General features: G+C 36.3%; 1 protein-coding gene across 1 annotated transcript in view; it reads left to right on the forward strand.

Moving 5' to 3' along the window:
- LOC105842405 (runt-related transcription factor 3) overlaps positions 1-23,710 on the forward strand; it is a 46,523-nt gene extending 22,813 nt beyond the window's left edge. Inside the window, exons 4-6 of the mRNA XM_038018936.2 lie at positions 5,819-6,016; positions 22,417-22,575; positions 23,001-23,710. Coding sequence (XP_037874864.1) covers positions 5,819-6,016; positions 22,417-22,575; positions 23,001-23,482 — 839 coding nt within the window. The 3' untranslated portion in view covers positions 23,483-23,710. The remainder of the gene's footprint in view (positions 1-5,818; positions 6,017-22,416; positions 22,576-23,000) is intronic.
- Positions 23,711-23,819: the final 109 nt, after the last annotated feature.

Raw genomic sequence — 23,819 nt, forward strand, 5'->3', positions numbered from 1 at the left:
ACAACGTAAATGCCGCGACCTTCAGATATGAGTTCTAAGATCTTATTATAGTTAGTATAATGGCAGCCCCACCCTTCAAACCGAAACGCACTACTGCTTCACGGCAGAAATAGGCAGGGTGGTGGTATTTACCCGTGCGGTCTCACAAGACGTCTTACCATTAGTAAAACACCAGTACCAGGTGGACCTTGAAGTATCTGTCTCTTTACTGTAATATGTATGGTTCAATGACCTTTGTGCATTTGCCATAATATACCACATTTGATTGTATTCACTCTTACAAAGTAAACTGAACAGTAATAATTAATCATTAAGATGTATGTTTTCTTTAACTTTTATCAGCCTTCGAAATGTAGACTATGCAATCAAATTTATCTATTTTATAAGATCTGAACATGAAATTTCGTTCCGTAACGCGTCTTTTGCTTTAATAAAAGAAAATTAATTTAAACGAGAATTCGCTAGTGAGTTCACAAAAAATCATAAGCGAAATTGAGAGGAGAGGGTGTAGTTGAGATAAAAAATACTTGATCACCATTAGTGCGACAGAGAACGAAAACTTTCTTTACGTAGCGTCTTTTCGGTGTTCTCTTTTCCGTTTTTAATTATTGAACCACTCATTCCTAATTATTGTTATTAGCAGCGGGGAGAGTGGTGAAAATTGAGGGCCTCACCGAATAATATTGACCGCTCGCCTTGAGGTTCGTCCCTAGGGATGTTTTTAATTGTGCCAGCTTTTGACTTTTCCTCTTGTTCTTTTGAGACGCTTCAATAAAGTTGGATTTTACGGTGTCTCGCTTGTATTAGGCACGTTTTATTGTCGGGGGGTGGGGGATGGAAATGTGTACAGTTTTCTTTTATAACGTTAACAAGCTGAAGCGCAAAACGAGTTTGAATTCGATGTGCCGTTTCAAAGTAAATTCGCTAATGTTTTTAATGCAAATCGGTACGTATTCGGTATTTTATATCCAAATTGGAGTTCAGTAAGCCGAAAATCCTCGGTAAGCCCTGTAACCGAGATCAAAGGAGCTCGAACCATTACGATTGTGGCTCATTTTTTATTTAGCCGTAGAGAGCAGAGCTCTTATCTTAACGCAGCCCCCGTCTACTTTATGACGTTATAAAGCTGATTTTAATCTAGCTAAGCCCGAAAATGGCGAAAACAATTCGGTTCGGTTCGCGTTCCACTGTCTTATTGGCTTCAGTACATTTAAGTTGGAGCCAATAACTTTAGTTTCATTACTAAACTTTATTGTATTATTTTATTTATTTATATGAATTATACTTCATATGCATTCGTGTACATTGGCAGATTTGATGGTTAAGACATTTGCTACATGTCAACCAAGGGCGGTGCAGAAAATAACGTAGTGGCTACGAATAAATAGACTTATTATTTATTCGTAGCGTAGTGGGCGAATTTGTTGATAAATGAAATTAAAGAAAAGTATCAAGTAATACCTTGGAGGAAACCTTTACTCGAGGAGGGGTTTTTGCAAGTGGGAAATAATACCTAATATTATTCAATAAACATATTATTTATTAGTTAATTAATAGTATAGGTTACATTGCGTTAATTTTTGTTTTTGTGTGCGTGTTTTTGTCATGTCACTTGCATGAAATAAAAGGCTTTTTTTATTTATTTATTATCAAGTAATACACTATATATATTTTTTGAAAAAATATATAAATAGATACGATAGACAGATGCTGTGTAACATAATATATGATTTTAATTAATAAATTACTTGGCTAAATATATTATACATTCTATATACGCTTATTAATTTGAAGAGGATTCTACCAATATATCTAAAATGTTTTACCGCACTCTTAATTTGATTATTTTAGAATCAGTGATTGTCGTCATTACACGGTGCACTCAGCATTCTAGGGAAAAGTAGATTTTAAGAGAAAACAAGAACAGACACAGTAAGGACTGTGAGAGAGACAATGCAGGCTCAAGTTCTTAAAGGAATTTAAGGAAAGCAAGATCATGTCCGGCGTAAAGATACTGATAGTAGCTTGTTAGATAGAAAAGAGGAAAAGGAGGATTTATAAGTGTTGTAAAACGCGTAATTTGCGTGAAAGCGTACATAAGTTAGCTCATAAATTACGATACTTAGAAATTCTAAGAAAACGGGACGATTAGGAAAATAATTCACATGGTTGCACTTAAGGTAAAAAAAGAATTGCATTATTAAGCAGAAAGTCATGTTTGTATAGATCTGACTTAGAATAACACAAATCACCATAGTCTCAAACCTTATTACAGTCAGTAAGAAATGCTTGGTTTAAAGCATTCACATTTGTTTTAATTTAGTACTTTTGCTTCAGACTCATGTCAATAGATGGCGCTACTTACCTGAAAAATATTTACGGTCTACTTCGTATAAAATATTATTTTCGACCTATCTGAACTTTGGTTGATAAAACAATTAATTTAATTGTGAAATTATAAAATACTTTCGAGATGGTACAAGTGATCAGTATAACCGAAGCCGCTATTTTTTTTTTTTTTTTTTTTATTGCTTAGATGGGTGGACGAGCTCACAGCCCACCTGGTGTTAAGTGGTTACTGGAGCCCATAGACATCTACAATGTAAATGCGCCACCCACCTTGAACCATTAATAAGCTAGCAACAAAGTAAATTATGTCATGGCATTCTTCTTCAAATTAGAAGCGTTTAGAGTTTAATCATGTAAGCGTTTAATACAAAATATAAGAAGATCAATTAAAGCCAGTTCCTTTCTGTAATATAGGACAAATAGTTGAATTTAACTATAAAGGAATATCTAAAAATAGGTTTAATTCTTATTTAGAACTACATAAAGCTGTTTATTTTCCGGGACACTCTAGATGAAACTCCTTTTGGATTTAACGACTGCACGCGTACTTAGATTAGTTTTCTACGTGAGCTTCTAGACTAAGCACAACTCTGATGATCTGTTTTGATATATTTTCCACAGTACTTTCTAAGTCACTGTAGTATCGCTTACTAGTGCTGATGAGATCAAGGTTCATCTAAAAACTAAGTGTTTTTTTTTAAAAAGCCTTATCTACTCTGAGGTATTAGAAAACTTTTATTACCTACATTTGTTCAGAAAACACAATTTCTGGGTCTCTCTCTTAAGGTCTCGCCGAGTTTATGCGGGTTTTATGAAAATAAGCGGACGCCCGCTCATTTTGGGTCTGTGGGTGTCTGGGAGGGGGGGGGGGGAGGGTGTTTATGTCGTTTTCATGGCCCGAAGGACCACCGCCGCGGCTTTTGGCTTCAAGCCAGACGTTGCAAATGCTACGCTGTTTCGCGGAACTACGGAATGCTATCTCGGTATGTTTCTTTCATTCGAAATATAATTTGATGGAAAAGTGGAAGCGCGCAACCTTTTTTTCCCTTAATTTAATTAAACTTTCGTAGCAAGTCTACGAAGTCTTAACTGTGAAGTCTACGCTACGGCTACGGATCTTCCTTATCGTAGAGCGTAGCACATGCCACCTAATTGAAACTGCATTAAATGATTGACTAGCAGCCAGACGTACGCTTGTAGTGTCAATCGTCGAACCGCCAGTATTAACCATTAGGTATGTGTGTCGATATGCCAGTGATTGTTCAAACGCTTGCCGCCGTGTTTGCGGCCGTTCTGCGGTCTATGTATAACGACGGCATTTCAGCTACCTTCTATTCTGAATTTGCGTCACAGTGTAACACAACTTGATTTCGATGTCCTGTTTTCATTGCTGCTTATGATCTCGGTATTGGATTTAATTTGACCGTGAAACTGCCAATGTTTAGTGAGCTTGATTATTTACGAGAACTATGTTTGGTTGCGATGTTCTAATTTTGAAACGATAGAACGATCCGCGGTTTCGACTTTGGTCTGGGCTTATTATTTCAATTGGGTTGTTAATCGTTGTATTAGCTTAGAGATTTTAATTTTTTGCTGTTTATAAATAAGTGTTCGACGAATTTGTATACATCCTACAAAATTAGATATTTAATAATTTTTACTGAAGAATACTTTTAAGAGAGCAAAGAGTAAGCTGTCTTTCTAAAGTTTTGATAGAGTATACCTACGATTTTTTTTCAGCGTTATAATCGTAGACTCGTATAGTATACATATATGACAATCGTCGTCTCATTATGCCGAATCGATATGCCGTCATCGAGCTATTTCATTGAAGTCGTCGTGACTTAAAGAACTTTCACCTTGCTAAGCAACAAAATGAGGTGTTGAAAAAGTTCGTTTAAAATCAAAGACGTTGAGTTTAAAATCGCAGAGTCTTCCGCGGAAGACAGTGGTTCGACAATTTTACATCTGCTTTGGAAGACAAAAAAAAACTCTACCTTAACAAAACAACAAGATACCGGGCTAACTACACGATATTAAAATCGGTTTGTATTATTAATTTAGATTCTTTGGAATGTAGGGTAAAACCACCAGTAGTTGACACTGCACCAATAGTTGAGACTTTGACGAAGAAAATTAAATATTAAGAAAAAAAAAAAAATAAAAAAAAAACTACGTCAACTACTGAAAATAAAAAGTGTCAACTACTAAATATATTTCTTTTCACTAGGTGTCAACTACTAGCATAGTACCTTTATTTTATTAAAAAATAACATAAAAATATACATTAGTTTTATTGCTACAATTCTTGTTACATTCTGGAAAGGGAATAACTTGCGCAGCTACTACTAATTAGAAGTTCCCTCTAATATGGTTCCATACCAAACTATGTCAATAAACATACTAATAAATCCTTAAGGTGTCTTCTACTGGGTATTTTACCCTAGGCTCAAAGTCTAAATTGTAAGATTTCGTGTTTTTTTTGTTTTTTTGTTTTCATCCGTCTCCGCGGTGGTGGTACGTGACGGCGCGCGGAATTCTCGCACGGCTGACACCAAGCTCCACAAATCAACCGCCGACGGAATAACCCTTCAAGATTTACTTGCGAATTCTTAATGCAGTTCAGGGCGTTGTTTTTTTAATCTCCCGTAATAGTATTTTTAGGGTACGATTGCACTATTTGAGGATTACAAAAAAAAATATGTTTTATCAGTTGATTTAAAACTTCAGACGCAAACGGCAAACGCATGAATGCTTCACGGCCACAAATAAGTAGGGTGGTGTTCCTAACAGTGCGGGCTCATATTAGTAAATGCCCTACTTCCACCAGACGTCGTGCCTCACTTTTACTGTTTATTATTCATAAGCTGGAAATCTTAATTGGAATTTTTTGTGCAAATTAAAATTTTTGAGACTTTTCAGAATATGTAGATTAATATCAAGATTAATATCAAGATTAGCAAAGCACAAACTAGGTCATTTGCCTAGTAGATAATAAAACAAAAGATATGGATATTCGAGTTTCGGCTTAGTCGAGCTACCCGATTCTATGTAACTTTATTTTTAATGCCATGTATCCATATATAATGTTAATCTGCCACGAAGCATTAATACATTCCGATTTTAACTGTAGGAACGCGGTTCTTCAACGAAATTTTCTAATGAGTTTTTGATCTCATATCTCAGGGTGAGATCCGTGGGTCGCGTTTCCGATCCGGTGATAGATTCTGCGAAGCACGGCTCCTGCTAGGGTTCGTGTTAGCAACATCGTCAGGTTTAAGCCCCGTGAGCTCACGTACTAGTTAAGGTTACGCTGATGTGGTCTCCCTAGACCGTCAGTTTAGGTAGGATAAAAAAAAGGTTGCCGTTTGACATGACCCTTGGATCGTGAGTTAATCTTTTTATGAAATACCTCACCGTATTATATTGATCTGGTGCTATGTTAATATTGAAATGTTTTATTTCGCAGGGAAATCTTTTACTCTAACGATAATGCTGGCAACTTCTCCTCCGCAAGTCGCGACGTACCAAAAAGCCATCAAAGTCACGGTCGACGGCCCCAGAGAGCCGAGGTCCAAGACTCGACACCACGGTTTCCATCCTTTCCATTTCGGGCCCAGGTTTGCTCCGGATCCTTTGATGGGATCACTACCTTTTAAATTGTCAGGTAAGTGATAAGGGAAAGTGTCATTTAATTTGATTTTGAAAATTCGTCTTTAAAAATACCGTCAATAAAAATCTCACTATTTTTATTGACCGGATTGGTCACGACGACTAAAGTGTTATATTATAAGTGGACATTAAAACATTGTGCTAACGAATGCTGTAATGTATTGGATATGTCTGCGACTAGTGGAAGCGGAATACAATAAAACACTAGTGTTTTCAGTGTTTTAAAACTACTTTTACGAAACGATCGTTCGTAACTACAAAAACTGTAAAGTACTATTCGAGACGATTTAATATACTGACAATTAAAAAAGCGGGATTAAATCGTAAAAGGTGTTTTAGTTGAAAATTCTGTAAAATTATGAATTTCAGTTTCTACAAAAGTTTATAAAAAATTAGTGTAGGTATGTAATATATTAATTGACGCTTTGGATTATTTGACTTTTATTAAAACTCTTTGATATCCATCAAAATCAAAATTCGTATCTGTCCTTTAAGTCGGAAGTATCTTGTTCAACACATTTAACACGTACAAACTTCTCAAATGACAAAAATAAAAATATAAGAATATCAATTTCTGCGTAGACAGTCCGTTACTGCGGATATATACAGAAATATTCGGTCGACTAGTCGCCCTTCTTCCCGTTTCCAAAGGATCCAACTGATATTAAATTGTCAGCGGGGACCGTTGTAGCTCGCGTCCGCTTCAAAAGGGTATTTAATTTTGTCGAGAAGTTTTGCGTGACAATTAATTATCAATTTAGATCCCTCTTTTGACACCTGTGAGGTGGGTGATTTGGTTACAAGGACATATAGTTACGTCTTCATTTTGTGTGATGACGATTTTTTTTATCACGATTTGAACACAGTTTATCTAAATGTTAAGAATTTAAAACAATATTATCATATTTTTAGACGACTGTATTTTTATTAAAGAATTCCTTAGAATTTAAAAACCGCTGATTATTTCGCCGATCGTAATTCAATAATGCATTACCATACCTTCGTAGCTGTATGTATATTAAAATAATAAAAAATCGGAATAGCTCAATAGATTCTGTACACATTAAGTCAGAAGCAGACACGTGTTACAAATATGGCACCTGTTTAAAATTGCTTTCAATATTGAGCGGAGCGTAGTCGCCGGCGTCGCTACGGGGCGTCGCTAGGCATCGCTCCTTCACTTGCACCTAATAAACACCCCTGCTATATTACCCTGTCTGCGAAATATAATACGTTTTAAGATATTTTAGGAAGCTTGTTTCGATATACATTTTTATTTGTAAATGTTTTTGTTGTTGTGCTTAATGATTTGATGGTAAATCAACATCTGTACGGATATTGTATTTACTTGGCTCAAATGACTGCTTAATAAAGTAGAATATAAGCCGTTGTTACTAGGAAAATGATTATTCTGCAGTCTACATATTCGGGGTAAAATGCAGAATAATCTATTAGTAAGAATTATTTGTAATTTCACTCCTAAGGGCCAAAGTAACTGACGAAGGATTTTATGTGCCCATCATTATCAAAGCAAGAAGCTTGTGTTGAAACGCTTTTCGTTAGAAAGAAATATACCTATTTGAGTATCGGCGTCTTTGTGACAAGGCGCGTTGTACTCGCATCGAACAATACAACAATGGCGTTGTTAAATATCTTTTTTTTCTAATGAAATATATAAATGGATTATTATGTTCACTAACGACTTCTACAATGAAGGAAAAACATCTAGAAATAAAAACGAAGACCCGTAGAAGTTGAATTTTGCGTAATTGCTGTTGGTAGAGAGAGCTCTTATAACATATCGGCTGGGTATTCGTAAATTCGATACCCTTACGTAAAAAAGGGAGTATTACAATCTTACGTACGGGTAAATACGAAAGCTTTGCCTATTTCTGCTGTGAGGCGGTCCTGCGTTCTGGTTTGAAGAGTTGGGACATCGTTAAACTCTACAATCGAGACTTAAAGATGTCTCAAGATGAGTGGTGACATATATGGGTCGGTCATCCACTCACTACCAGAAGAACTCTGTCATCTGTCACTGCTTTAAAAGGCTGTTCAATCCTATATAGTAGGGACACGACATATTGTTCTATACGTACAATTGCTTATATAAATAGCACCCATTTTGAAGGAACATACATAAACATATATCTATCTCGTTCTTACTAAGCACTTTAACTCGCAGGAAAACAATATAACAGTATTTCAGTGCGTACATAAAATGAAACATGAATATACATAAATATCTCCGTCTCCGTCTAATGAGGCCGAAAATCCGCCATGTTTAGCGCGCCAAATGTCATTGTCACGTCAGTTCGGCCGTCTGTTTTGGGTTGTACATTATTTATTGACTTTGATATCGATTTAATATGATTGATTACATATATAAAATTTCATAATTTATCATGCTTAAAACATACAAAAATAATAATTAAAACGTATTTTATAGGATCTCAAGAAAGTCGATGCCCTAAAACTATTATCTATATGTATTTAAATTCATTATGGAGCCCTCATCCGAAAAATCCATTTTTCGGTCGGAATCTATTGATCATGACACTAATCATAAATACCACTTTAAAATATGTCATCAAAACATATTTAGACATTCTGTTTAGATATTTCGGGGAAAAGGCTACCGACAAAATCTCTTCGGAACTATTTAAATAAAATAGTTTTATTCCGCAGTGAGTAAAACACTATTGTAAATTTGTTAAATATTTAATAATTAAGTGATTTTAGAGAGGAAGTCACAAGGAATGACGTTTGTAATTAATGAATAAATGTTCTGTAAGTGTTTTTTTTTTCACGCGGTCCCTTGATAAGTTTAAAATTTGAATCACTCTCAAGCGAAAGTGATTCAAATGGTGCGGCGCACCTTCCTTGGGGTGCGCTGCGGTAGTATGTTACGGACTTTAGAGTCAGCAAAACAATTAAAATAGATTGTAATAGTCTAAGAAAAACACGTACTCAAAATACGATAACATTTAGCATGCTAGATATGGGCTGATGGCTTTGAACTACGCCATATCTTTATGTTTTGCAACAAACGACAACTTTATAAAATCAGTGTAGCAACTTTTAAAAATCATCATATCGTTTACTTGGCAAATTCGAAGGACGAACTTGTCTTAGATTTCACCCATCTAAATCATATCATATTTGCACATAACAATATACCTACTTACTTCCCATTAAAGTATAAATTCTACAAATAAATAATACTCAACAATATTTAAAATAAAATGAGCCAAGAACGTTTATCGATAAAACCTGATAACATTGAAATCTTTTGTACAGCACTAAAGCCGCCATGTTTTGTGGCCAGATGACGTCACACTGGCACGAAATTTTGGTTGACGTTTCATTTCCATAGGTTTCCTACTTCATTGGTTCAATCAGAATATGAACATTAGAATTTTATTATAATATTGTAATGGCAACACTTCAATCCTAACTAAGTTGCTAAATTTTAAGATTTGCTCTTGGCAACACTCTCTTCCATTCCAGTCTTTTAGCTTCGTACATGGCAAGTTGTAATTAAATTATAATAAAATTAGAATCAACGCGAATGGTTATTTTACAAGCCTGTATTTTATTTATACATGGCTAAACATAACGAAAAAAAATACTGTTGTTGTTATTACTGAAATTGGTATTGAATGAATGAATGAAAATGATTTATTTCAGACAACAATTTCGTATGTGTACATAGATTATCGAAATACATTTAAAATTATCAAAACAAATAAAAAATATCTATTATTAAAAATATTATGCAAGTTGATTTAGTGTTAAAAAAACAATTGAAAAAGTAAACAAACTTGGTCGAATTGCGGATCTCATTTCCATTTGAAGTCGGTTAGACGAGTGAACGTTTACAATTATGTTGTAAAATCAATCTACCCATCATAAAGCCAAATCGAACGATGAAGTAGTACGATAATGTTCAAGAAATTAAGCAATATCGTGCTTCAATACATTATTATTATTATTTCGAACATTTTGTCTAAGATGAAACGTAACGTAACGAATCTAGAAATATTTTTTATAGAAAAAAAAAGACGGTGGCTTGCACGATATTGAAATGTCGACGAAAAACACCTTCGTAGTCCGTGACCATGAAGGTACTATAGTTCTAGTAAATAGGTTTACACACATTTCATAAACAAATGAAAACGCGAGAATAAATCGTATAGTTTTAATTTTTAATTTTAGTTTTAGTCTATCAATCGCGAAAACCGAAGAATTATTAATAATTATTACAAGATACATTTCAAATGTTAACACGTTAACAATTATCGTACAGAGAGCGTGTGCAGGCGCTTGGAGTGTCGTCACTCGATGCGCCGTGTCGTAGGTGGATAATTAAGTTACAGCGCTTTGACACCGTACGTGTACGTAACGAGGTTTGAGACACTTCCCTGCTTTGCTAACTGTAGGGCGACATTGACTGATCTGTCTCGAAGGCTTCAGTTACAGTGGTTTTTGAAAATAACAATTTTTAGCAGTTTTTTTTATTGCTTAAACAGCTGATGGAACTCACAAGAGGTCCTGGCGTTATGTGGTTACCAGAGTTTGTAGACATCTACAACGTAAATGTCGCTATCGATCTTCTAGTTATTAAATCGTTATTGAATTACAAAAAATTTAATGTATGAAAATAAAGAAAATATTTTTTATGAACTATTTACGATGTAACTATTTGATTAAAAAATTTCAGTTTGGTCTCTATCGTCTCCATTAGCCACTTAACACTAGGTCGATCATAAGCTTTTCCACTCATCTACGCAATAAAATAAAGGGTAACCCATAAATGCGATACGCAGCGGCCTGGCTCTGCCCCTGGCATTGCTGAAGTCTATGGGTGACGGTAACCTCTCACTATCAGGCGGGCCGTATGCTCGTCTGGCTACAAAGGACAATAAAAAAAATATAGGTATTTAATTTCAAAATCTGCTTTGTACTTGCAAAAGAAATAAATAATCGTATCAATCTATGGACAGTTCCAGCAATTCACACACATACGCGCCAACGTTTGACGTAACAGTTCCATATAAAGAGATCAGTAACTTGAACCGCTTAGGCATCGTTCAAGTTCTCTTTGTTCCGTTCTAGAAACAATTTAGAACGCACTTGAAAATGTAAATTCCGCGCTCCGTGGCTGTCACGGAGGCACAATCCTGCCCTCTTAACGGGTACCAATAACCCTTTCGAAATCATGATAAATTATCCACACTCACGTTCACGCGCTGCTTTTATAGATACAAAACTTTAAACCGTGAAATCTGTTAAAGTGGATGTGGTATAAATATAAAAGTCATTTTTGATGTAGAATCTGTTTTGTGTTTATGAAACTCTAAACAAGCTGGATAGTCCTAATAGGCTAACCTTTTGTTACGTGCTGGGTAGGGTGGTATAGAGACAAACGAAATAACGGGTGAACTGGCCAGGAAAGGCGCAGAGACGTCTTCGGCCGGTCTTGAACCTTCCACTAGCACCATTAACATCCACTGGCATCCGAATTCAATTGGTGGAAGTCCGTTGAACGCAGATGGCTCTGAAGAAACCTTGTTGTTAGGATTGTACAATCGATTTTATTATGTAAGAAATTCTCAATCCGGGTCGCGATAAGTTAAGAATTTTTGGATTAATGGCTAAAAAGTCCAAAGGAGCCGGCTAACAATAGCAAGGCGTTACAATTGGTCCTGTCTGCGGATCTGTGAGGAGAAGTAAGAAACTTCTGACCGCCTCTGTACTCTGTGACGGCTGGGTCTTAGGCAGCAAAATATACTAACTCCACGATCTACGAATGTTCTTTTAAAATATATTAGATATCATATTTAGTTTCGGTTCGTATATCTGTGTTCTGACATCGTCGTGTAAGCGCCACTTTAAGTCGCAACCTTCGTATTATTAATGAGAGAGCCTTAGAGAAAATTAAATATAGCATTAGGCTCGGAAGCCGGGAGTAAGAGGAAGGGGTGGGAAGAAAGCTCGCGTGTAACCCTTTTGCCGCGCCGCGACAATGCGGGTGCATAATTACGCATTTGTAAATTTTAAATGTCCCTCCCGCACCGTGCAGGCTTTTGTATGACGCGATTCGAGCTTTCGGTGCACCTTTAAACGGTGTTAATGTATTCGTATGATGAGTGAAGCGCTGTTAACTCTAAATGCGACGAGCAATTTTCATAAATCGTTCGCGTCCGTTGTTCTGTCAATTGACTTATTGTATATATTTTTTGTATTTGTGTGATATATTATAGTTTGTTAGTTAGTCTTTCTAAATGCCTTATTCACTTGAGTTTTAGATCTCATTTTGTGTTTGTACCAAAATCGTATTTAATTACTTAAATTAGAAGCGCACCTTTTTAATGGAACCCTAATTTTCGAACTACAAAACAAACATTTCAGTGTAACCTTCAACTCCCTTGTCTCAGCTGCTTTTCTACACAGAAAGGTTAATTAAGCAAAACAAAAAGGGGTTAAACAAAATCAATAGACGCAAATTCATTAAGCTCTAAGCAGATTGAAATCCAACATGGCGCGCAAGATGGCGCCGGCGGGTTAAGGCGCGTTGACAAAGCGGCATCGTTAGTTCGGGAGCCCTCTTATTAACCTTATGATGTACGGAGGGCATCTATCTTGCAAGCTTCCCGTCTGTGACGTTACGATCTTTACAACTATCTATCTAATCATAATTCAAAGTATGATGGCTAAGTTTTGTTATTTATTTTGTAATACAAGTCATCATTTTAACAGAATATATGGTCTGTTAATTTTGCTCTTTTGAAGGATGTTAATTTACGTTCTAGCAGATTCGAGTTAAAGTTTATTCATTTAACTGCTTCTGAAATGTTTAGAAATGTTTTTCTGAGAAAACCTACTGTCGGCATTAGGCGAGGCTGAATTACAGGATTTGTACTTTTGTAATTCAAATGTATTATACTTGTGATCAATTGGATCACGGTCGATAATTTTATTTAAAGTGTTATAGTCACGTTTTTACTTTCGCACCAATTTTGACTATCTCTGGTCTTATTAATATCGGTGTGTGACGATGACTAATAACTATAATCGAAATCGTCGTAAGACGGCTGTGTGGCTATTTTGAAACTAAAATGTTCTTGATTAATTTAAAAACTACGGTTTAGAGGTGGAAACAGGCCCCACTTCTACAAAAAGCACATGAGTCCGTATTAAATTATAGGCCTTAAATGCTATCGACCTTTTGGTGTTCGAAGGCTAAAGTTGCTTCAAACTATATTACTGATAGCATATTGCATAGTGCTTCAAAAGTGATAGAAGACTCTAGTTCAGACAGAAATGCCACCCGACCTCCTTTCTAACCCTACCTTCAAGTCCTCAATATGTAACAGTATATATCAATTTATTTATTAGTACTTAACTTACTTATTATTTAGTACTTAACTCTCTAATTTCTAATTCCAATTTGTCCCTGTAAATGCTAAAAGTTTTTGGGACTAAAAAGGTAGGGCGGGCGTTTCAGTATCCATTTTATCAATTGAATACTGGGTTAGTGTTCGCAAGTCTTCCCAGGCTGAGATTAGTCACTTTACCTAACAAGCCGTGTGTAATTGAAATAGCCCCTAATGCTACCAATGATTAGATAAGCAAAAAAAGTTATATTACCGTGGACTCGAGCATACGTAAAATTATAAACATAAAAAAAAAAACATATTGAATGAAGTTCAACGGTACACGCACTGCTTAGTTTAATACGATGCTAATTGAATATTAATCATAATAATTCTATGATGAATTTCATCATCATCAATTAGGTACATAGATTAAATGTATTTTAAATCAGCTATGTATACGTGTAAACACAAATCTCCTCTTTTAACATTATTACTCAGCAACAAAACGTTTGCAAACTAAAAGTGTCATTCAAATATGTGTAATTGTTTCAAGGAACACAAAAGTTAAATGAATTTTCATACGTTCCACGTGTCATGTTAAAGTTTCCAAAGCAACATTCTATAGAGTGTTAAGGTAACGTCGCACTATATGGAGCTGCGCTGTAACTGACACACGCGCTTTATCTGCCTAACACAATATCAAGATATCGTCTTCTCGCATTAAAACTGTATAATCTCAAAACTAACAAATTTTACAAGAGAGTGTTTTAAAGGTTTAACATGCGATATTTTTAATATTAATCATGTTTAAAACTTATTTTTTTATTTTTTACTAGTTACATTATCTGTCTGTTAAAGTAAGATAAAATTATGTATTAATTTTGTTAATAGAACTAAAAAGAAATAAGTTACCTACGCTCATTGACAGTATTTATGAGAAAATACTGGTGATACCAAATGATTACGCATATTAACTCAATTTCGAATATTTTTGGAAATTGTTCACTTTTAATCCGAAAAGACAATGAATGTATTAATAAAATTATGCCACTTTTGTTCATTCTTCATCTTGCGTAGTTATAAGTCAACTGACTCGATTTTCCTACGTACTGTATAATGCAGCACGAAACAAGCTTGATGTGTTAAATAGTGCTTATTGACCGCGGTGCAGTTTCGCAGAGTGCGGTCTTACCTTTATTCTTTGTCAAAACAACTACGAATAGGTGAAACAGTTTCATGTAAAAGCTTGTGACAAATTTCATTGTCGACGAATTCATTTTTGGATGCGTCAAATATATATTTTTTTTCTTGTGCCGTATCAAAATTTAATTGTAAATTTAATAGTTTTTCTGTTTTATGATCATACTACATTAAAGAGGATTTAGTTGACGGAATAGACAAGATAATTTATAACTTAAATATGTGAATACGCAATTTTTTTGATACAACGGAGAAATAAATACGTAAAATTAAAAAAAATATATTAATACTTGAGATAGATTAGGATAGATTCAGGAAAAGTGCTTCAACAATAAATGTCTACATTCGATTAAACACCCTAGATCCTTAAAACAAAAGACTAATAAGTGAAATCACTCGACCGACTCTCAGAGAATGATGTTCGAAGAAATGTAAAATAATTACTCTAAAGTGCTTTGCCCAACCCTTTCTCTAATCACCGCGGAGGGTCTTAGAGAGCCGTTAAAAAATTCCACCCTAATCCGGGGACATTGGAATCAAACTAAAAAGGTAAAGACTTTTATCCTGGTAATCCCGGGCGTCTTCGCGGATTAGCGCTGTAGTATCGGAGGAAAAATGCAAGACGCAATCTAGCAAATGGCATTAAAATGTTTGGGTTCAACCCTCTCGTAGCGCGGCGCGATTTTTCAAAGTCGTAGAAAAAACCCCTTCGTCCGAAGCAATGGAGCGAACTGGCACGTCTTCTGATGCGGCCAATCCACTACTACTGCGACTTCAATGCTCTTGATCATTTCTGTTCAAAAGTTATTTTGTGTTTAATTACACGTTACTATTTCTTGCTTTTATTTAGTTACTGAAACTACGTTGTTTACCTAACAAAGTAAATAACAAAATTTCAAATTGAAATTCACTTTTTAAAGTAGTGTAGTTTTTAAAATGAAGCCAGCGAACAGCTTACACAAAAAAAAAAGATTTTTTTCATCAAAAAATCTAAAATAGCATGTCGAGTATCAAAATTTGTTAGTCAAAGTACGACACGACGATTACACACTGTGCACACAATACAAAGAATTCCAACATTTTTAACGAATGCAAATCGCAAATCGTCTGGAGCCTGCCCTTTCCTTTGAATCTTTGAACAGGGAATACAAAATGAAACAATCCCTTTCCATTTTTCATGTCGTGGATGAGGAAGAATCTTAAACTAAAACGAATTATTCTGATAGCTTTAAGATCGGAAGGAAGTTAACTTGAGTTAATCCTTTTTTTTTCTATATCTATACTAATATTATAAAGAGGAAAGATTTGTTTGTTTGTTTGTTTCGAATAGGCTCCGAAACTACTGGACCGATTTGAAAAAATATTTTTCCATTAGAAGCCGACATTGTCCCTGATGAATATAGGCTACTTTTTTTAATTTTTTTTTTTTTTTTTTTGGTTTCATGTGTGTTTTAATGTTTCCGAAGCGAAGCGAGGCCGGGTCGCTAGTCGTAAATAAAATTCTCAACTAGGATAAAAAATATTTAGGAATATTTATATTTTGAAGCTATAACATGAAAACTGTAAATTATGCAATTAATGAGCATTCTCAAATATTGGTTGTAGGAGGTATTTTCACTACGCGGATAAGTGCCTTCTGTCAATGGGAAATCTGTCGCATAAATATACGATTTAATTCGAATGATCCGATAGCGGTTTTTCCTAACATTTGTTTGCGGATAAGTTTGAGACTAAAGGATTGCGCGTCTGGTGTTTCTTTTTTTTTTGGGCGAACGAGCTCACAGCCCACCTGTTGTTAAGTGGTTACTGGAGCCCATAGACATCTACGACGTAAATGCGTCGCCCACCTTGAGATATCAGTTCTAAGGTCTCAGTATAGTTAGAGCGGCTGCCCCGCCCTTCAAACCGAAATGCATTACTGCTTCACGGCAGAAATAGACAGGGTGGTGGTATATACCCGTGCGTGCGGACTCACAATCGTAAACAATTGTTGAGTACGTATTTCTTTAGAAAAATTGGCACCCGCTTGGGATTCGAACACCGGTGCATAGCTCTACACGAATGCACCGGACGTTTTTATCCTTTAGGCCGCGACGACTTCATACAATTACAATATCGTGTAATAAAAATCGAACTTGCAAAAAACATAATTTGCGCAATTACTTTAAAATTAAAATACAGGCCTCAAGTCTCAAGGTAGGTGGTGGCATCCACGGGCTCCGGTTACCACTTGCATATCAGGTGGACTTAGAGCCCGTACAAAGAAAAAATAATATGAATTCGGTGGCGCTTTATTTCGGCAGCTCTAGTTGGGCCAAAGATCGTGGATACATTTGTGACTTAGGGTAAACATTTGCGTAAGGAGCAGGTTTGTTTGCTCTTTGTTTGAGAGTTTAATATCTTATATGTACATACATATTTAAACATATGTAATTATAGTTTCGTTTTCATAATAGTGGAGATCCTAATTGGGAGCCTCGGGGATGATCGTGGGTGTTTTTCTCTATTATTTATTTCATGTATTATAGTAGACCACAGTCGGCTTCTCAGCTTCAATCAGGTCGGCTTCTCATAGCTTATGATTATTTATTTATTACATTTCATGTAAAATTTACATTGGTGGACTTAATGCTTAAGGTATTCTCTACCAGTCAACCAAAGGTAGAGCAGATAAAATAGTGGTAGGTGCAATGAAATTTATATTAAATTACAAATACATACACAAAAAACATATAAGCGTAAATATATATACACATATACATATTATCTACTATCCACCGTTAAATTCCTCTCTCCAATGGCAAGTAAGTTTGCACTTTATTCTTTGTATCCGTTTTGGGTGGTGATGTTGGTATTGTCTGAGAGAATGCGATTAGTCAATGAAAGTTTTGAATACCTTTTGCTTGGCTATTTATCTGCTTAGGCATATTTAAAGGGGGCAAAGTAATCGTGTTAGCGACTGAATTTCTTGGGGTATTTAGAATTCAGAGTATATGCGGATTGTTTTTAAAAAAACGGAGTCTATAGCTGAATATGGAAGCCGCGCTGATGATTCTTGAGCTGATATGTAACATAGGTGAATGGAATGGTTTTGCAGGTGCAAGGTCTCATCTTAGTTTGAGTAAGACGGTTCGTTCACCCCTGAATTTTGTACTCATCCATTGCGAGTACAAATTTTACTAATTAATATCTTAATCGCAAAACCCGCAATTATGCTTAGCTGAACAAGTTAATACCGCATCCATTTTCTGTTGCGTTATCGGTTTTTTATCATATTTCTTCCTAGTCGGATACTCTTGGCAGAGCAGTCGTGGCTGTCGGTGGACAGGGTTGCGTTTCGTTGTCACCGCTCGCTTCCAAGGCAGTCGCAGGCCGAGCGATGTTCCTCCATTGGAGGCGGCTGTTGGCATTGCGAGCACACTGCGATGGCTTTCGTAGTACTGGTGATGAGGTTAATTCAGCGCGTCGATCGACCTCGAGTTCTTCTGTCTTCTACACGGCCCTGTACGACAAGTCTCTCCACTGAATCTTCCTTTCCGGAGATGTGTCCAAAGAACTTGAGAATTCGTAGCTGAACAATCGGCGAAAGTCTATTTCGAATATGAAGTTCTTTGAGGATGGAAACATTGGTTTGAAACCGTTTTTACTTTACATTTTGTTTTTACCATATTAAATTTAATTTTTTTTTATAAATAGAGAGTCGAATGAACTCACAGTCAACCAGTTGTTAAGTAGTGTTCGGAAAACAGTGACCCTAATGTGTATGCCACCACTACAGTTCTGTTAGCGTATGACCTTGACCTGAACTGACTAGAGCACGAGTCTCGTTTCCTGGTAGAAACTGGTGTTAAAGATATTCGATACACCAATTGCGCCTACGTTTATATAGTGTTTGGCTGACAACAATGACACAAGTGAACAATGTTTGTCGGTTTTATTTATTATTTTTAATTAATTAAAACTACTTTTAGGGTTGCGTGATTATCTTACTGTAAACATACTATTTTAAAGATTGAAGAAGATATTTAAATGTTGACGTACAGCATTTTAGGCGGCCGTGACCATGAAAATATTATTCGAGGAGTAGAAAATGATATAATCATGATTTAAAATATAAAAAACACATTAACTTAATTTTATAACTCAATGCAGGTAAAAACAGTTAGACTACAGAGTAATTTTAGACAATTTTGCCATAAACTGAAATCGGTTACAAAGTAAATAGCTTTCGCAACGCATTCCGATATCTCAAATCGTTATCGTAAAAGCTCTGAGCCGCCTCGAGGCAAGATTAAGCCCCGCTTAATCCTAAAAAGCTGCTCTTGTCTAATTGCAACGAACTCATAAAGCACTACACCTATAAAGGCTAAGCGGTCGGATTCAAAATAATGTGTTTTACATTTTCGTACCGTCGGTATCTGCGACATAAAACGGCCTGTAATTTATTCTATTGCTGAAAGGGTTGGGTACGCTCAGGGTGGGAATTACCCAAGGTGGGTGCTAAAGGGTTAAGCCGAATATACGGGGTCGCGACGACGGCAAACTTTGTTAATTTATGCGCTTAAAAATGTCAACTGAAAATTATGACGCCAAAACAAATTTCCCGTTTTCTTTTTTTTTTTTTCGTGAATACGATCGCGATGGTGGTCAAGTCTTTCAAACGATTTAAAGTACCTACAGAGATTACGTGCAATGTCAACAAATCATATTTAAACTTGACTTTTTGGAACGAAGTTCCTTATGGGACGATGCGGAGGGGTAACCTAATCGGGAAAAAACGTCCGTAACGTAAGATTTTTATTAGTAATGCACACAATGTACGACTTAACTTTGTAATAACGTACAAATTAGTAAAGCACACAGTGTACGACTTAACTTTGTAATAACGTACAAATTAGTAAAGTACACAGTGTACGACTTAACTTTGTAATAACGTACAAATTAGTAAAGTACACAGTGTACGACTTAACTTTGTAATAACGTACAAAAAACAACATTTTTTTTTATTCCGTTAAATGAGATACGTTGGTGTTAAAGTCACCATAGAATATGGACACAACAAAACGAGTGTCGTTTATAAGGTGCGAATATTTTAAATCATTGGTTCACAAATAAAAGCAAACCAGACTTAAAATATCACAATACTCATTATAGAAATTACAGCGACGGTTGGGTATGAAAATGAAGTTAGTTTACTAATATGTATTTCATTAGAAAAATTGGTACCCGCCTGCGGGATTCGAACACCGTTGCATGGCTAGATACGAATGCAACAGACGTCTTATCCTTTAGGCCACGACAACTTTAAAAAGGTATTATGGAACAACAACAAGATTACCAGTTTTACGCACCCGTATATTCTTAAACCATTGTAATGTACGGTCAATTAGCCTTCTTAAAAAATATTCCAAATTTTTACGTCTTAAATTATCTACACGAGTCACAAACAATAAAAGAAATGCGTGTTCATTTCAATGCCTACATTACAAAGAGTTTCGAAACGCAAATATCATAAAGTTACGATTTACAGGCGCGAAATTTTCAACACAATTGTCAAAGTAGGTTTTAGTAGGTAACAATTGAGGAGTGCCGCGACGTAGATAACGCGGGAATTGTAACAAGATCCGCGAGGGCGGACGGAGTCATTATTAAAATATTCCGTCGGCTGCATTAAGTACGCTGCCAGTTTAGACAAACAGTTTTTTAAATCCCTATTATTGTGATTATTGAATTGCAAATTATCATTCGTTCATATGATATTTAGAGATGTACAATACCAACAATAATATTCGGCTGACGTGTCATAAAATACATATAATTCTGCTGTTATTATATCATTGTTAAGTCTAAGTCTAAGTCTATTGTGTTCAAATCAATGTGCTACATTTAAATCTAAATAAGAACTTTTTTAAATACATATTGCTTTTGTGCACCAAATTAAAAACAATTTTAGACGAAATGCGGATTGGAGAATTAATGATTGTGTAGTTCTATTAAGTAAATTGAGTCAAATTTGAAACGTCTGCAACGGTGTCATGAAAATTATATTCAGAGGGTAGTCGTTACCGATTCCAACCATACCTGTTCCCTCGGCTGGCTAGGCGACCAATGCCGAAAACCAATCATTCGCGAAGCAAGCACTTGTAATTTCAAATCTCGTCAATGTCAAAAACAATTGACAATCGATTCGGCGCGGCAGCTCAATTTAAAACTGTCACACGGCCTTCTTAAATGCAGTAATGAATGTTGCTTTTCGAATTTAATTTTAAGCAGTTTCCGTGTTCAGAATGTCTTGCACTATTTAATTTTAATGTATTAATCTTTCATAATGATTTATACCTTTAAACGAGCAATTCTATATATATAATTTGAAACTCGAAAATGGCTCCAACGATTTTTATAAAATTTAGTATACAGGGGATTTCGGGGGCGATAAATCGATCTAGCTACGGATTATTTTCAGAAAATGTTCTTTTATTCGTGTTTTCAATAATCAGTTTTATCGATAATCAACTTTATGACTCTTCCCGACATCTATTGGCGAATAATAACACTATTTTTCATAATTGAGAGCAACTAACTGCTTTAAAGTCACAATAACACTAAAGTTATTTCAGCAGATGGCGTTGTTAAGCCACCCGAAGCCAATGAGTGTTTGGTTTAAGGTTAGACCAAGAAAATGAATTGTTTATTTATATTATTTGTGTCTTTTTAACTCACGTGTTCAATTAAAAATGCCTAAATGATCTTGGAATATTTCATTATTTTATCAATGTGTAACTTGTATTTAAATGTAATTTCTAAAAAACACAATTAAAAAAAAAAAACCGCGCCAAGCTCGGTCATCGTCTATGGGTATTTAATGCACAAGTGACAAAATATGTAAGATTTTCGTTTAGGTAGATTCTTCATTATATTCGGTCCCTTACGTAGGGAGCGAGCTCTTAGTCCTCACACTCATTATTTAAATATTTAAACGACTGCGTTAAGTGTCTTGTTATCGTTACTACAACGTTTTGCGAGTGCTCCGCTATTGTTGTGATGATTGAATTCGGAATCGTCTGTTTGCCAGTTTTATTGAAGTAGTTCAAATTTATTTGTCGTGTACAATGGGCAAGTGTGCTAACGGCTCACGTAATGTCACGTAACGACATCATAACATGAACGATGTCAACCACTTTGAGTCATGAGGAAGGTCAAAGTCTCGTTTTGATCCCGAGCGCGTGATTGGGCAACAGAGATAACCAGGATACCAGTGCCTATTTGTGCAGGCTTCCAATATCCTCTGCTATCAAGATAATGCTAGTTTCATCCATTAATATCCTTTAGTGACTGTCAGCTGTCAGAAAACTAGATCTATTACTTTTAATTTTCTTTATTTTTTATTGCATTTATGGGTGGACGAGCTCACAGCCCACCTTGTGTTAAGCGGTTACTGGAGCCCATAGACATCTACAACGTAAACGCGCCACCCACCTTGAGATATAAGTTCTAAGGTCTCAGTATTTAACGGCTGCTCTACCCTTCAAACCGAAACGCATTACTGCTTCATAGCAGAAATAAGCAGGGTATCACCAGTAATTACGCAAATTATAATTTTGCAGGTTTGATTCTTATTATACGATGTTATTCCTTCACCTTGGAAGGCAACCGTTAACATTTAGTTAAGTACGTATTTCATTGGAAAAATTGGTACCTGTCTGCGGGATTTGAACACCGATGCATTGCAAGATACAAATGCACCGGACGTCTTTTCTATTAGGCCACGAGGACTTCTAAGCTTGTTACTGATAATAAGTTAATTTGTACTCAGGCATAGCTCATCAGTTGGCTGGTCTACCTGGAGGCGAATGGGGAGCGCTAGCCCGGCATTACCCCCCACCAATTCTGCCAGCACATCCGCACTTCACTCCACACGTGCTGCCTCCAGCGCATACACAGCCCCCAGGACCCCCACCGCCTCACGAAAACGGTAAGTCGCTTTTTCAGATTCTAATTCAACATACGGTGGTGGTTCTGGTGGCAGGACCTCATGTGAGCCCGCGCGGGTAGGCACCACTACCCTGCCTATTTCTGCCGTGAAGCAGTAATGTGTTCTGGTTTGAAGGGTGGGGCAGCCGTTGTAACTATACTTGAGACCTTAGAACCTTATCTCAAGGTGTGTGACGCATTTACGTTGCAGATGTCCATGGGTTTCAGTAACTACTTAACACCGGGTGGACTGTGAGCTCGTCCACCCATCTAAGCAATAAAAAAAAAAAAAAAATATATACGTAATTGAAGAATTGGAAGTTTTTACAGTTTGGCGTAAATACCAAGAAACAAGAATTTCGGACTAAGTCAATTCAATTTTAAATTCCTTTATTTACAGAGTACTAAAATTTCTTATCTTTACAGACGTGACGTCAGATAATCCAATATCAATGCGCGCTCACAGCACTACGAGTCCAGCGAACTCCCGGCCGTGCTCCCCGCAAGACGATGACATATCCGTCACCGCTTCAATGAGTCCTCCTCCAGACGAACGGCCGGGAGCGTTCACCAGACCAAGAAAACCCCTGCAGCCACTACCGGCTCCGTCGAGTTTATTCCACAGTGCATTAGCCGCTCAATTATTCCTAAATTCCCCTTTACTCCCCACCCCGCCAGCGTGGTTGTATTCGCAACTCTACGGCGGCTACGACTGGTGGCTGCGACCGCCTGCGCCCCAAGAGGATCCCAGCTCGAGCCCAGACCGGGAAGAAGAGAGCTCTACGCCTTCGGTTGCGGGTAAAAAACGTCCCGCGTCCCCAGAGTGGTCGGACCAAAGCGTTCGGACGCGAAGCAAGTCGCTTACGACGCCCGAGAAAAGACCTGTCGATGTCTGGCGCCCGTATTGAGCTAGTAATGTTTATGTATAAACATAAAGAAATCGGTTAATAGGCCGTCCGAAGTATACCGTGACAGTGAACTGAATGTGTCGTGTTTTAAAGATAAAATAGTGAACGTTGTGAAATGATAGGTTTTTTCATCAATAATAGATACGAAATGAATGTGAAATCGTACGTTTTATGATTGTTGAATGTATTATAAGATAATGCAATCTGTAAATAAAGTTATCGAGATTTTTAATAGATCGTGTTCTTTATAATGAATTTTAATTAAAATATGAACTGATACACATCAGGCTGGTGTGAGGAGTAAAAAGTTTTGGATTGCATCCATTATAGTCGAAAC

This window comes from Bombyx mori, chromosome 3 (assembly GCF_030269925.1).
Source record: "Bombyx mori chromosome 3, ASM3026992v2".
NCBI classification, from domain to species: Eukaryota; Metazoa; Arthropoda; class Insecta; order Lepidoptera; family Bombycidae; genus Bombyx; species Bombyx mori.